This window comes from Engystomops pustulosus, chromosome 6 (genome assembly GCF_040894005.1).
Source record: "Engystomops pustulosus chromosome 6, aEngPut4.maternal, whole genome shotgun sequence".
NCBI lineage: Eukaryota > Metazoa > Chordata > Amphibia > Anura > Leptodactylidae > Engystomops > Engystomops pustulosus.
Window position 1 is genome coordinate 32,771,979 of NC_092416.1, and position 14,439 is coordinate 32,786,417.

At 42.7% G+C, this 14,439-nt stretch overlaps 1 protein-coding gene across 1 annotated transcript in view; it reads right to left on the bottom strand.

Annotated features, from left to right (window-relative positions):
• MCAM (melanoma cell adhesion molecule) overlaps window positions 1–13,471 on the bottom strand; it is a 53,436-nt gene extending 39,965 nt beyond the window's left edge. Inside the window, exon 1 of the mRNA XM_072155600.1 lies at window positions 13,362–13,471. Within this exon, the coding sequence (XP_072011701.1) occupies window positions 13,362–13,407 (46 nt within the window). The 5' untranslated portion in view covers window positions 13,408–13,471. The remainder of the gene's footprint in view (window positions 1–13,361) is intronic.
• Between the last annotated feature and the right edge of the window lie 968 nt (window positions 13,472–14,439).

The following is a 14,439-nucleotide window of genomic DNA, read 5'->3' on the forward strand; positions in this document are numbered from 1 at the left end:
AGAAGGGGTGGCTTACGTTTTTCACATTTATTTGTATAATTGATCACTTCCAGCTGTCTATTTTGAAGAGTGAGAATTAGATAGTGAGTCTTCATTTCCGGTTATCTCGGGTGAAACTGACTATAAATATACTGCATCCCTTTAAAAAAAAAACTTATCCGCTACAAGGTCTATTGTCAGGGCGAGTCATTTAGTGTAAATCACAATGGTAGTTACAGATAAGGATAGCGCTATACACTGACACCTCTGCCTGAAGTTTGAACAAGGACTAAGGGTGACAAGTGGAGGGGGTAACATGACGAAGGAGAGGGAAAGAAGACTAGGGGGTTATGTGAGCTTGATAAGACCACTGTTGGAATGGGGTTCCTTGGGACCACCAGATAAAATTATCCTGGGGAATAACCTTTCATTATCCCCCATTAAATACTACTCCAAATTAGATTGTTCTGCTGTATCTATAGAATCCAGTATTAGGTCAGAGCCTAGGCTCACCAGGCCAGTCTTACACTGGGTAAGTAATTATCATTAGGGGAAGCCAGAAATGAGCAAAGTCTCCATGGGAACATATTGGCACACCATGCCACCCTGTTTTAGCGTCATGCCTTAACCCCTTAAGGACACAGGGTTTTTTCGTTCATTTTTCGCTCTTTACCTTCGAAATTTTAATCACTTGCTACTGTACTGTATTGCAGGTTATGGCATTTTTACATAGTATTCATTACAATGAGTCACTGGCTCATTGTAACGAATCTTCAGAAGCCATGCAGCCTGCAGTCTGTCGAAGACCTAAGGCTGTCATGGCAAACGATCGCCGATCACAGATGACGTCCCGGGAAGCAATGATCGTAACAAAGATGGCAGTACCCATGCGCTGCTATCTTTTAAATGGGAAGAGTTAGACCTACACAATGGGGCAGATTTACTTACCCGGTCCATTCGCGATCCAGCGATGCGTTCTGTGCGGAGGATTCGGGCCTTCCGGCGATTCACTAAGGCAGTTCCTTCGACGTCCACCAGGTGTCGCTGCTGCGCTGAAGTTCATCGGAATGCACTGAACTTCACCAAGCCGGGCCGAGTGAAGATAAGCGCGTGTCCAGCGACAGTTTTATTTTAAAATGTAAAATTTTTAAATTTGGCGGTCTCTCTCCGAATCCATCAGGTTTTTGTTCGGCCACGCCCCCGATTTATGTCGCGTGCTCGCCTGCACCGTTGCCCACAATCCGATCGCGTGCGCTAAAACCCTGGGGCAATTCAGGAAAAATCGGCGCAAAACAGAAAAATTCGGGTGACGCGACTTAAAAACGTGATTCGCGCCCTTAGTAAATGACCCCCAAAGGCTTGTGATGTCACCTGAGTGTTAGTTATGGTAATTAACTGTTATAGTAAATGGGTCGTATGGAGTCCAGAGTTAATTATTACAAGTGCAGATTGACCTGGGTAAGGGGTGCAGAGAGACCTTTATCTGAGTTGTATGGAGGATCCCTTTCTATTTCTCATGACTTGTATTCTGTATTTTTAGACTCTATGGGGCACATTCACTTACCCATCCCGTCTCGATGCCTGATCCGGAATGTCCGACAAGGATTCGGAGCTCCCGCGATTCACTAAGATTGTGCATCCAATTTCCTGCTTGTGCCGTTCCCCCGCTGAGGTCCGCCGGAGTTCACCTTCTTCTTCCCGGTGTATGTAAGTGCTGATCTTGCGACACAATTTGAATTTTAAATTCCGCGGTTTGTCCAAATTAGTCGGGTTGTCTGATGGTCATGCCCCCCAATTTGTGTCGCATGAATCTGTTCGCGTGCGCCAAAAACCCGGGGCAATTCAGAACTAATCAGAGATAGACGGGAACCCTGACGGAAAGGTGTCCAATGGACCCTTAGTAAATGTGCCCCAATATATAATTCTCAGATGCCTTTTAGTGTACCTGATGCCTTCTAGTGACCCAGGAAACAATATTTGAAAACACATTAGGCATGAGTAGTACACATTCCCGTTGCAGTGGATGGGACGTGTCTATGACTTATTCGTACTGTACCACAAGAAACCAGTGTCCATTTTAGGGGAGACCCCAGAGAGCAGATAAGTAGGTAAGGCACCAGTCTGTCATATTTTACATATGCACAGCCTGCTTTACCACAATGCTGTAATTTGTGGCATTACTGCAACCTCAAACATGGAATAGTTACATTGCCATGTTATTTTAGCTATCTGGGTTCAGGATGTCAGATTGGGGTTATACATCATTGTGTATGTGTATGTTTGGGGCATTCAGCAGTCAGGGCCGGGGCTGATTGTGTGCTCCCGTTTTAGTGGAGATATGCATTTTTCAGCAAGGTTAGTATATACCATTTACAGAAGCCAGAGTGACTGCAAAATACATTATTTAGATGGCCGATAGCTTTTATGTACTGCTGCTCCTGACACTAATGATCTCATTGATTTTTAACTCCTTTATGCACTTTCCATGGACGTTTTATGGTAAAAAAAACGAAAGGAACACAAAGCGTTGAGATAATTGCTTACATGGAAATATATATATACCGTATATACAATTCTGAGATTCACTAAGTTAATGATTTACCATACCATGGAAAATACATAGAAGATATGGGCAGAACACTAATTATAGTTGAAGTTAAAGGGGTTGTCAGGTTTTGAAAAACTGATCAGCTATCATTAGGTGATCAATTTCCGATCAGCAGGGGTTCACCACTATCAACAGTTATATGGCCACATGGCTGAGCTGCAATACCAAACACAGCCACTGTCTAATGAATGGCAGCGTGCTTACTAGGAAATGAAGAAACAGTAGTGCACATGTTACCACTGCCATTTCTTCATTTTCCAAGTCTTGTTCACACCCTTTTAGGGTGACCGGCCCCTTTTTTACCCCTCTTACTTAGGTTAAGATTAATTTAACAAGATTTAAAATGCATTTAGAAATCCATGTGTCAACCTCTACTACAGATCTTCTAGTACATGTCGGATTTGCTGGCTTGATGTGTCCATCAGAAGCCTATTCCTTGGAATGTCAATCCCGATAACCGGCTAGTGTGAAGGTGGCTGCGTTCGGCTGACCTCTTGGTGACAGCTTTTATTCAGGTCTAAATATGTATAAAATAATATGCATAAAATAGCATAAAATAAGTATAAAATAGCAACTACCAGCACTTGTATGTGCAACCAAGATATGTTTTCTCCTGATCACGGCTCATTGGTCCAGGTAAAATTTTGGTAAACCGATCAACCATAACAGCCACCATCACAAGGCACAAGACTGATTGTCAAAGTGAGCCTCTAAGCTTTCCCCATGGTGATAAACATCAACCACTTGAGACAACTTCAGACGTTCACTGTGTTTTTATCCAGAATTGGAAGAGTCTTGTAATAAAGTGTTTGAGATAAGAAAGATCTGGCTCTAATATCCTCCCCGATATAAAAGACAGATGTAATAAAGACTTCACACATGGCTTCTTCACAAATCAATTTTGTCAATCAGAAGACTCGGGCCAGAGCCTCATAGTAGATCCGGTGTAGCAGGCCAGAATAACTGTGTACCAGATTATACCTGGTTATAGTTTGATCTAGGTCAGAGTATATCCCATACCTAGGACAAGCATAAGGTGAGGAGGAGGAGGAGGGAGGAGGGGTGAGCCCTCCTCACCTTCCCCTCTCCATAGAAAGCCACCATAAAATGTCAAAATATAGGACATTTCCCCTATTTTGCACACAGGTCACGGTATACAGATGCTTAGGGGCTTCTACTATGATGCAATGTACAGCTATAGGAAAAAGTAGAGGTGTATTGTACCAGTGATCAAGTCCAATAGATACAGACATTTTCTTTAAAGAGTGAAAAGACTTTTTACAAATTTACATAATTAAATTAAAAAATATTGAAAGTTCAAAGCCTATCCCCCATGTCCAATTACCCTCTAAAAACGAATTGGTATGGAATGGTTTTATATATCATATATTGTGAATTTCGTAAACATATAAATTTCTGCAATGTCAGAATTGTAATTTTTGATCACATTGCCTCCAAAAAGCAAGTACTCAAAATAATGAAGAATGATACATACTAGGGGTCATTTACTAAGGGCCTGAATCGAGTTTTTCCGTTGGGTTTCCAGAATATTACCTGTTTTGTGCCAAATTGCCCCAGGTTTTTGGCGCACGCAATCAGATTGTGGCGCATTGGTGCCGGCATGCACAGAAATAGGGGGACGTGGCTGTCGAAAAACCACTGTATTTTTAAAAAAAAAGTGTCGCTTGACACGCACTTACCTGCACCCAGCGTAGGATAGTGAACTTCGGTGAACTCAGACAGACTTCAGCGCAGCAGCGACACCTGGTGGACATCGGGCGCACTACCGCTGGATTGCGAATGGGCTGGGTAAGTAAATCTGCCCCACTGTATGCAATCAAGAACTACAGCTCACCCTGAAAAAAAAACAAGCCCCCACAAAATTCCAACAAAAAGCTAATAAAGTTACGGGTCTTAGAATTTAATAACGCAAAGTAAGATGCCTTGTGCAGTTGAGTAGTACAACATAACAATACCAACCTAAATCTGTTTCTGTCATAATTTTAACAATCTACAGAAATAAAAAATAAAGTGAAAAAACAAAATATCAACAAAAGACAAACCAAATACACTCTATAATGGTGCCAGCTCAAATTACAACTGTTCCCACAAAAAAAACAAGTCCTTTTATGGTTCTGTCAACTGAAATAGAAAAAGGTTATGTTTTTCTAAAGGCTCAGATGGAAAAAATGTTAAAATATGTGCCGTGTCCTAATGACCAAAATAGTTTGTGCCCTTAACAGATTTATTTCATCTTACTCTCATCTTATATATTTTTTCTTTTGCTAAGAATTAATATAATGGTGATATTTATGCAGTGTCGGGTATACAACACAGACTAAAAGTATTGGATCCCATATGAGTATAAACATGTACAACTGCATACATACCCCTAGCCTAATTTATGTAAAATTACAAAAATATGACCTCTTCCCGGCTGGGATGTTGGTTTCCTCTCTAGAATTTACTGGCATGACTACTTTTCTCTGCCGTTCCACATCAGACTCTCTCCCGATAATGTGCTCCTCGGTAAGGCACCTTAAAACTTACCAACTTTTTTCCCACCTTTTTACCCATACACCCCCACCCAGAAGTAGTAGGGGCGGTGTGCGAAGGGGGGTGCCCAGCAGCAGAATAGGCCGGCATGGGGTTTTTTCTGTCTACGCTTGTGCACTTGCTATAGCATGGGACCATTTGGGTCTAAACAGTCACTGGTAATAGCACAATTCTACATCAGACACTGCCTGGAGTAGAATTCTCAGCCAGCACAGTGCACCACCAGATTCATCAGGAGGCTGGACCCACTTGATGTATACGACGCAGCAGAGGTGCAAGACTTCCATCATATGCCAATAATAATGGGAACTAGGTGGTTAGGACTGAAGAGTCTGTCTTGGTAATGACCTTAATGTGGCCGGTGTCACAGTCCTAAATTAGGCCTCATGCAACCCTCTCTCGGCCAGCAGGGTTTGAAGAAAGAAAAGGAGGGGGAGGCAGGGTATGGTAGATAGGAATCATGGGGCCCTCCTGATGTACATAGGTGATCAATCCTTGACAGGTGGCAGAATGGAGGCCCTTGGTGTCAACATCAGGTCAGGGATGCACACTGGAGACACTAAAGCCTGTGTAGTCCCCTTTGGAGCCCATTTGGCTCCGCTGCATCAGCAGCTCAGTAATCCATAGTATGATCTTTTAGCAGACTGCATTATAACAGAGCTGCAGACCAAAAATAAAGGATAATTCTAAAATAAAGGCAGTAATAAAACATATTCTATGGAGTAGGATTTTTTTTTTACAGATTTTAGAATTCATTTGTATCGAAAAAACTGAAAAATCCAAAAAACGACAAAGTACCATTTCTAGCACCATCCATTTGTACATATTTACTATACTATGAAGATTTCAACGTTAGTGATGATTGAATGTCCACAGCAGCAGGAGGTGGTGACCTCTTCTGTTATTATCTGAGTAAGTAGTAAAGGAAAGTGCATGTGGATTGATGTGCAGCATAAGGAATCACACACATGGCCATATTATGGTTCAATATTACCACCATCATTAGGGCCCATAGAAGTCTATAATACTTTACTGTATATACAAATGCATGGACCTTTATACAGAGCCTACGAAAATTTTTATAAGAATTGTGCCAAGTTTCACAGGAAACTTTAGAGAGGACCTATCACCACGTCTACCAAGTCTTTACATCCTTCAATAGGCGTTGCCCACTGAATCCGATGCAGTTGGAATTTTCTTCCGTTAGCCTCTATTCTATGGTAATTGGTATCATCGCTTTGGCTTTCTATTGGCCTCTGACTCTATATAGTCTAGATAACATGTTGGGGGAGGTTATAGCAAAAATCTCCACCAGTTCCAATCTGGGCTATAGGTCAGAACTGGATCGGGGTGGGGTGGGGGGGATTTTATGTCTGACGTTCTAAACATTTGCCGCATTGTTTGCTGAAACTAATATCACATATTAGATTACTAATATCACAGATTACACAGCACTGCACAGAGCTTGCCAAATCTGTCCTTGTCCTCAAAATCTAATCAACCTACCAGTATGTTTTGGAGTGTGGGAGGAAACCGGAGGACTTGGAGGAAACCCACATAAACACAGAGAGAACATACAAACTCTTTGCAGATGTTGACTCTGGGACTTGAACCCAGTTCCCCAGCACTGCAAGGCTGTAATGCTAACCACTTAGCCACAGTGTCAGGTTTATATGTTATATTCAGAACAATACATATCAAACTTTTATATCCCACTAAGTTTACAAAAACTCAAAAGTAACTCAAAATTTTACTTCAAACAATGGGACATGTTGGGTCATCAACAATGGGTCGACCTGATTGAACTGATACCTCCAAATATTATATGACCTAAAGGGGCTGAATCGCTGGATTTCCTGATTATTACCAATTTTTCCCTGAATTGCCCTGGGTTTTTGGCGCACCCGATCGGATTGTGTGGCATTGGCACCGGTTAACATGCGATGGAAATCGGGGGCGTGGCCGTCGGAAAACCCAATGGATTCGGAAAAAACGCAGTATTTAAAAAAAGTGTCACTTGACACACACTTACATGCACCGAAGAGAAGAAAGGGAACTCCGGCGGACCTCAGCGCAGCAGCGACACCTGGTGGACATCGGGCGCACGGACCTTAGTGAATTCCGGCAGAACCCGAATCCTCGTCGGAGAACGCACCGCTGGATCGCGACTGGACCAGGTAAGTAAATGAGCCCCATAGTGTTTCAGTATTAGTGGTAAACATGTAAAGTATCTTCTATGGTTCGTATGATAACTAGGATACAGATAGGTTAATGTAAGTTATGGCTCCTAGAATGCCGGACGTATCTCATACATAATTGGACACTAAGGTGCCAACCTGTGAGGATGTATGAGATATGTCCTTGGTGAATACAGCGTTAAAATATCACAGAGATCAGTGTATCTTGTCTTGCCTTAGTCTGCAGGAATAGTCCTCTACGGTGAACTTTACGCTGGGGTGATCTCTTAGGTTACCACAGAGATTGCTCAGAGTACCACCTCCGGCACACTTGCCATAGGTTTGCCCCCACTACCCCCAAGGGGACAAGTTGTGTTTGTGTAAAAGCTTTTGGGTCAATATCTGATCAGGGGAAGAGTGATGACTGGCCATTGCAGCTGTGTGGGAATGGCCATGGGTGAAAGTCCACTGTGTAAGGACTCATCCATGGTTCTCATACACTTGGTTCCTGTAAAATTGAGTATACGTGACTGCCAGAGATCTAAGCACACAATGGACAGAGGTCCTTCCATCCACTGTCTGGTCCGAGAATGTTGAATGTTACGGAGACCAAGTGTGTGATGACCATGATGAGTCCATACGAGGTGGACTGAGCCGTTCATCCATGGCCAGTCCCACACAACTGCAATGGCCAAGCGTCAACAACCAAATACTGACTGCAACAGTATGGGGCAGATTTACTTCCAGTCGCGATCCAGCGGCGGGTTCTCCGACGCTGATTCGGGTCCGGCCCGGGATTCACTAAGGTCTGTGCGCCGATAACCACTAGGTGTCGCTGCTGCGCCGAGGTCCACCGGAGTTCACCTTCTATTTCTTGGTGCAGGTAAGTGTGTGTCAAGCCACACTTTTTTTCTTAAATACCGCAGGTTTTCCTGAATCCGTCGGGTTTTCCGACAGCCACGCCACCAAATTCCTTCGCATGCAACGCGCCGAAATCAAATCACGTGCGCCAAAATCCCGGCGGAGTTCGGCGCAAATCGGAAATCGTTGGGATACCCGATGGAATCGCGTGATTCGGACCCTCAACAAGAAGACAAATTGCCACCTCATTAGCAAACGCTATACTAAGCAAACATTATCATTCATTTATAGACACTCCGGCCCAGCATTAATGATGCACGGATTAGATGTTCCTGTAAATCACATTCACGTTGAAATCCATAAAACAGGAGCACGGCCAAAGGGAAGACAGAAGCAATAACGTAGAATACGACGGTAAAAGATCTTGTCGAGAGCAGATAGCGGTGAGCGGCGTCTCTACGGCCTGTAAACAAACCATGGGGTGGGACTCCGCAGCAGAGAATGATTGATAGAAAGGAAAGTCTTGGTTGGAGATTTCGAGGCTGAGAGCAAATGGAAGGTTTAAAATAGATCACGGGCAAGTCAGAGATCCTAGTAGTGAATTGCCTTGACCCTAAATGACCCAGAAATCAACACCATATCTTGTATTAGGCAATGCAATCCTAGATACAGGGGAGATAGATAAGCAAGACCCATATGCATTACATAGATTTCATCTTAAAGTGGTTCCGTTTCATTTTTGCCGTTCTACAGGAGGTCCAGCCTGGACTCCATTGACTTTTATGGGATTAGACCTTCAGACCCAATGCAATAACACATTTATCCCTTATCCTGTTGCTTGGGTACAATACTTTGATGCTTGTTCCTCCATACCTCCCAATGCACATGCACTCTCAGCTCGGCTTAGCATTCATGTGTTCTGAGATGAGGCCATGAGAGGTAACCCACTGGCAGAAGCAATGGGTATGATGCGTAATGCTGCGTAAAGAGACAATTGATGACAGGGTTAACAGAGAAAGAACCCCGATTATAAGTATTCAGGAGGAATAACGGAGGAACAGCACAACAAAATTATGTTTTAAAGTGTTATTTGGGGGGTATTTACTTAAACTGATATGGCAAGTGTGCTGCCCCCCTATCAAACATCCATTTTAACCCTTCTAATACCACAGGGCATCCTAGAATACAGGCACTGACAGCAGGATTGTCCCTCATACAACCGGTCTACCCCCCCCCCCCTTCCTCTAATGACAGCAGGATTGTCCCTCCACCCGCCCCACCGGCAGCAGGTTAAGGCTCTGCACATGTCATCATGATGTCATCATTGGTCAACTATTTTGGCCTTGGAAATTGCATAAATGATGCATGACAAGAATAAACATTATCAGCGCAGTTTCGTTTTCCCATGGCAGGTGGTTCACCCATCAGAAATTATAAAGGGTAGTTCAAATTACTAGACCCGGGATGAATTTTTAAGAATTGAACATTTAGTTTGATCTAGTAGCAAAAATAATCCCACTTGCCAACAGTATCTATCTCGCAACTTTTAGCGGTAAGCATAGTTGTAGTATTTAGTATGTATACTTACTACAGAACAGGAGGAGCTGAGCAGATTGTATATAGTGTCCTATCTGCAGGCAGCATGTTATAGAGCAGGAGGAGCAGAGCAGATTGTACATAGTGTCCTATCTGCAGGCAGCTTGTTATAGAGCAGGAGGAGCTGAGCAGATTGTACATAGTGTCCTGTATGCTGGCAGCATGTTATAGAGCAGGAGGAGCTGATCAGATTTTACAAAATTTTCTATCTCCAGGCAGCCTGTTATAGAGAAGGATGTGCTGAGCAGATTGTACATAGTGTCCTATCTGCAGGCAGCATGGTATAGAGCAGGAGGAGCTGAGCAGATTGTACATAGTGTCCTATCTGCAGGCAGTATGTTATAGAGCAGGAGGAGCTGATCAGATTTTATATAGTGTCCTATCTGCAGGCAGCATGTTATAGAGCAGGAGGCGCTGAGCAGATTGTACATAGTGTCCTATCTGCAGGCAGCATGTTATAGAGCAGGAGGATCTGAGCAGATTGTACATAGTGTCCTATCTGCAGGAAGCATGTTGTAGAGCAGGAGGAGCTGAGCAGATTGTACATAGAGTACTATCTGCAGGCAGCATGTTATAGAACAGGGGGAGCTGAGCAGATTGTACATAGTGTCCTATCTGCAGGCAGTATGTTATAGAGCAGGAGGAGCTGATCAGATTTTATATAGTGTCCTATCTGCAGGCACCATGTTATAGAGCAGGAGGATCTGAGCAGATTGTACATAGTGTCCTATCTGCAGGAAGCATGTTGTAGAGCAGGAGGAGCTGAGCAGATTGTACATAGTGTCCTATCTGCAGGAAGCATGTTGTAGAGCAGGAGGAGCTGAGCAGATTGTACATAGAGTACTATCTGCAGGCAGCATGTTATAGAACAGGGGGAGCTGAGCAGATTGTACATAGTGTCCTATCTGCAGGCAGTATGTTATAGAGCAGGAGGAGCTGATCAGATTTTATATAGTGTCCTATCTGCAGGCACCATGTTATAGAGCAGGAGGATCTGAGCAGATTGTACATAGTGTCCTATCTGCAGGAAGCATGTTGTAGAGCAGGAGGAGCTGAGCAGATTGTACATAGAGTACTATCTGCATGCAGCATGTTATAGTGCATGAGTAGCTGAGCAGATTGTACATAGTGTCCTATCTGCAGGCAGCATGGTATAGAGCAGGAGGAGCTGAGCAGATTGTACATAGTGGCCTATCTGCAGACAGCATGTTATAGAGCAGGGGGAGCTGAGCAGATTGTACATAGTGGCCTATCTGCAGACAGCATGGTATAGAGCAGGAGGAGCTGAGCAGATTGTACATAGTGGCCTATCTGCAGACAGCATGTTATAGAGCAGGAGGAGCTGAGCAGATTTCATTTAGTGTCCTGTATGCAGGCAGCAGATTATAGAGCAGGAGGAGCTGATCAGATTTTGCAAAGTTTCCTATCTGCAGGCAGCATGTTATAGAGCAGAAGGAGCTGAGCAGATCGTATATAGTGGCCTATCTGCAGGCAGCATGTTATAGAGCAGGAGGAGCTGATCATTTTTTACAAAGTTTCCTATTTGCAGGCAGCATGTTATAGAGCAGGAGGAACTGAGCAGTTTGTATACAGTGTAGTACATTTTATACCATGCTCCACAGGTTAAACATAAATTAATACACAAATGTAGCATTGCAGGATATACTCAGGTGTATATAGGCAGGGGTATACACCCGGGGTTATGTACAGGATATATTCTGTAGGTTTGTTCTTAAGTTGAATTTGTATGTAAGTCAGAACAATATATTTTATCATTGTAACCCCAGCCCAAATTTTTTTTTGCTCTCTGTGACAATAGGATTTTAAAAATGTTAGGTTGTCATAGGAAACAGTATAAATAATAAAACTAAATTGCTGGCAATCTTGATAACTGTTACAGCTGATTATTGTAGCCTGGGGCTAAAGTACAATAAATTACCAACATCCAGAGGTCCGTCTGTAAGTCGGGGACCATATATATATAATTTTCAGGGATAATGCATGACCCAGTATAATAACAATAATAATACATGAAACTATTATTCCATGAATGATTATTGCATTCCACAAAGTAATACCAAATAAAGACGGATCTGTACATAAAATACTTAGTAATACATAGTTGACCTGGAGTGACTATACGGAGATGGTTGAATGAATTAAATTCCATCTTCCGTGATATGCAGAGGGACGAGATTCCCATGTGTAATTTCCTCTGCCAGTAAATGAATGGCATCACATCCCATCTTAATAACGGCATTATGGAGGCTCCACAAGAAGCTATTGTTTAGTAAACTTGTAAGGAAAGGGGTAGGAAGACGGATTTGGAGGGTATGACGACAGAAAGGTTATGAGGTCATTGTAAGAATTGGGGGATCTCTTGATGATGATGAATAATTACCAGTAATAGACAATTATCTCCATAGTATGTGTCCCCCTGAAAGGCCATGGAGAAGAATTTAGGAGGGGGGGGGCCAGGCTGTACATCATCAGCAGCATCACAGAAATAGTCCCAGTTACATTCCCTAAATCCCATACACTCCCAGTGACTCCCATAGACTGTGTGACTACATAACTAGCCATAACACTGATGCACATGTTCAGCCCGGGAGCTTTAATTGTTTATAATGAGGCCGTCAAAGCTTTTACTAAATAAGGCAAATGTTCACGTCTGCTTTTGCACCATATTTTTCCACTGAGGCTCCAGTATAAAACTCCGACTCTCAACACAAATCCTATGCAAACAGATACACATGGAAAAGTCATGAGACTTAAACATAGAACACTTGCCCTTTAAGGGTGCGTTCACACGATCAGTTTTTCAGATGCAGTTTTCGATGTCCAAACCAGAGAGTAGCACCTATTACCCATTATGATCCACACCTGCTTTTGGCTTTGAAAACTGCATCTGAAAAACTGAATGTGTGAACATACCCTAAGGGAGAAACCTCCTTGGCTCTTGTTATGCACTTACACTGATCAAGTGATCGCTCTAAGTGATCCATCATGGGTGACGATCACCGGAGCCGCCCATTTACATACAGATATTATTATAGGAAGACAACTTTGTTTTATAAACATAGCAAAATATCAATTATTTAAAAATGGCAAATTTCAATAATTTTTAAAATTGATTACAACTATTAGTTAATTTGGAATAGAAATAAAATAGAAATATGTCTAGTATAGATTAGATCATAGCAGAAGATAGCACTAGACTACAGCACTAGATATATCTAGTTCTGTTTCCCCTAATAATGTCATAGGCAACACTATACAAGACACAATTTTCTAGTTTTTGGTCAAAATCATAAATTGGAAATTTTAGCTATTATTCCTGTAAAGTTGCCCGTCATAAAAAAAAAAAGTCAATAATCCTTCTATGACCATAGTCATGCACAGCGCTACGTAGGTAATAAGCAAATATACAGATATACACATCATTAGGCACTCATGTAATGTAATAAGTGCAGTGGGTGCACCTATATATATCAGTCCAGTATATATATGTATATATGTATATACATATACATATATATAGCAGAGCTAGTCTCACATGCCATAGCAATATGTGCTCCATTTACCTCTGCAGCTGAGCAGGCACAGGGAGAGCAGGATCAGTATATCCATGGTCCTGTATGTTACTGTATACAGCAGCCTGCAGAAGCTGAAGAAGACTGAGAGCAGAGCCAGGCTGACGTCAGGTGGGAGAGGGAGGGCGGGAAGAGGGTGTGCGGGGAGCGGAGGCAGGGAGGGGGGCGGACATGCAACACACTGACCCCACCAGATCCCAGCAGTCATGACTACTGCTGCTCCAGGATCCAGGTGATGGGCACAACCTGACGCAGCACAAGAAGACGGAACGACTGGATATAATAAAAGCTACAATTCCCCCAAAAATTGATCTATTGCTCGATTCGATCGGGCGACGTGGTTGGAGCGATTGTAGCGCTGCATCGTAACGCTGCAAGAAGTGAGTGCGATTGTAAAATGTGACAACATTGTTGTCGCAGATGATACATCGTATATGGATTTGTCAGCATAAACGTAAGAATGTGTCGCAGAAAAATTGTAACTATTTTCTTTACTGTATAATGGAAGCGGCAAGTTCTACAGTAAATCGTCAATGCAAGTCCCATCGCACCCAAAAATAGTCGCTCCAGTGAAACAGCACTGTGACAAGAACTGGGCGATTCATCCGGGATTCGTAAAAGCTTTGTCAAACTTATTAAAGGATTCGTAATATAGAAATGAAGAATCCCGGCACCTCGAGGTGAAAGCAAAAATTTCTCCTTTTATGCACGGAGCATATAACAAATAAAGTACATACAGATCACATAGTAAAATGCGTTTTTTCGGCTCTCTTGAGCCTTCATCAGCAATAAAAAGAGAAATTTTGCTTTCACCTTGAGGTGCCGGGATTATTAATTTTTATATTACTAAAGAGGATCCACGAGCATGAGGGGAAGGAGCCAGGTGCCGACCGATCCTTGTATACTTATTAAAGGATTTGGTTCGGGTTCCGAATCTATACATTCTGTATTGATGTTGCTGCAGTTGTCCTGGAAATCCGTATATAACCTCATATAGTTCTCTAAAACACAGGTTTCTCATGAAAAGCTACTGAAATTTTTTTAAAAAAAGTTCTTGGATGATTGACAC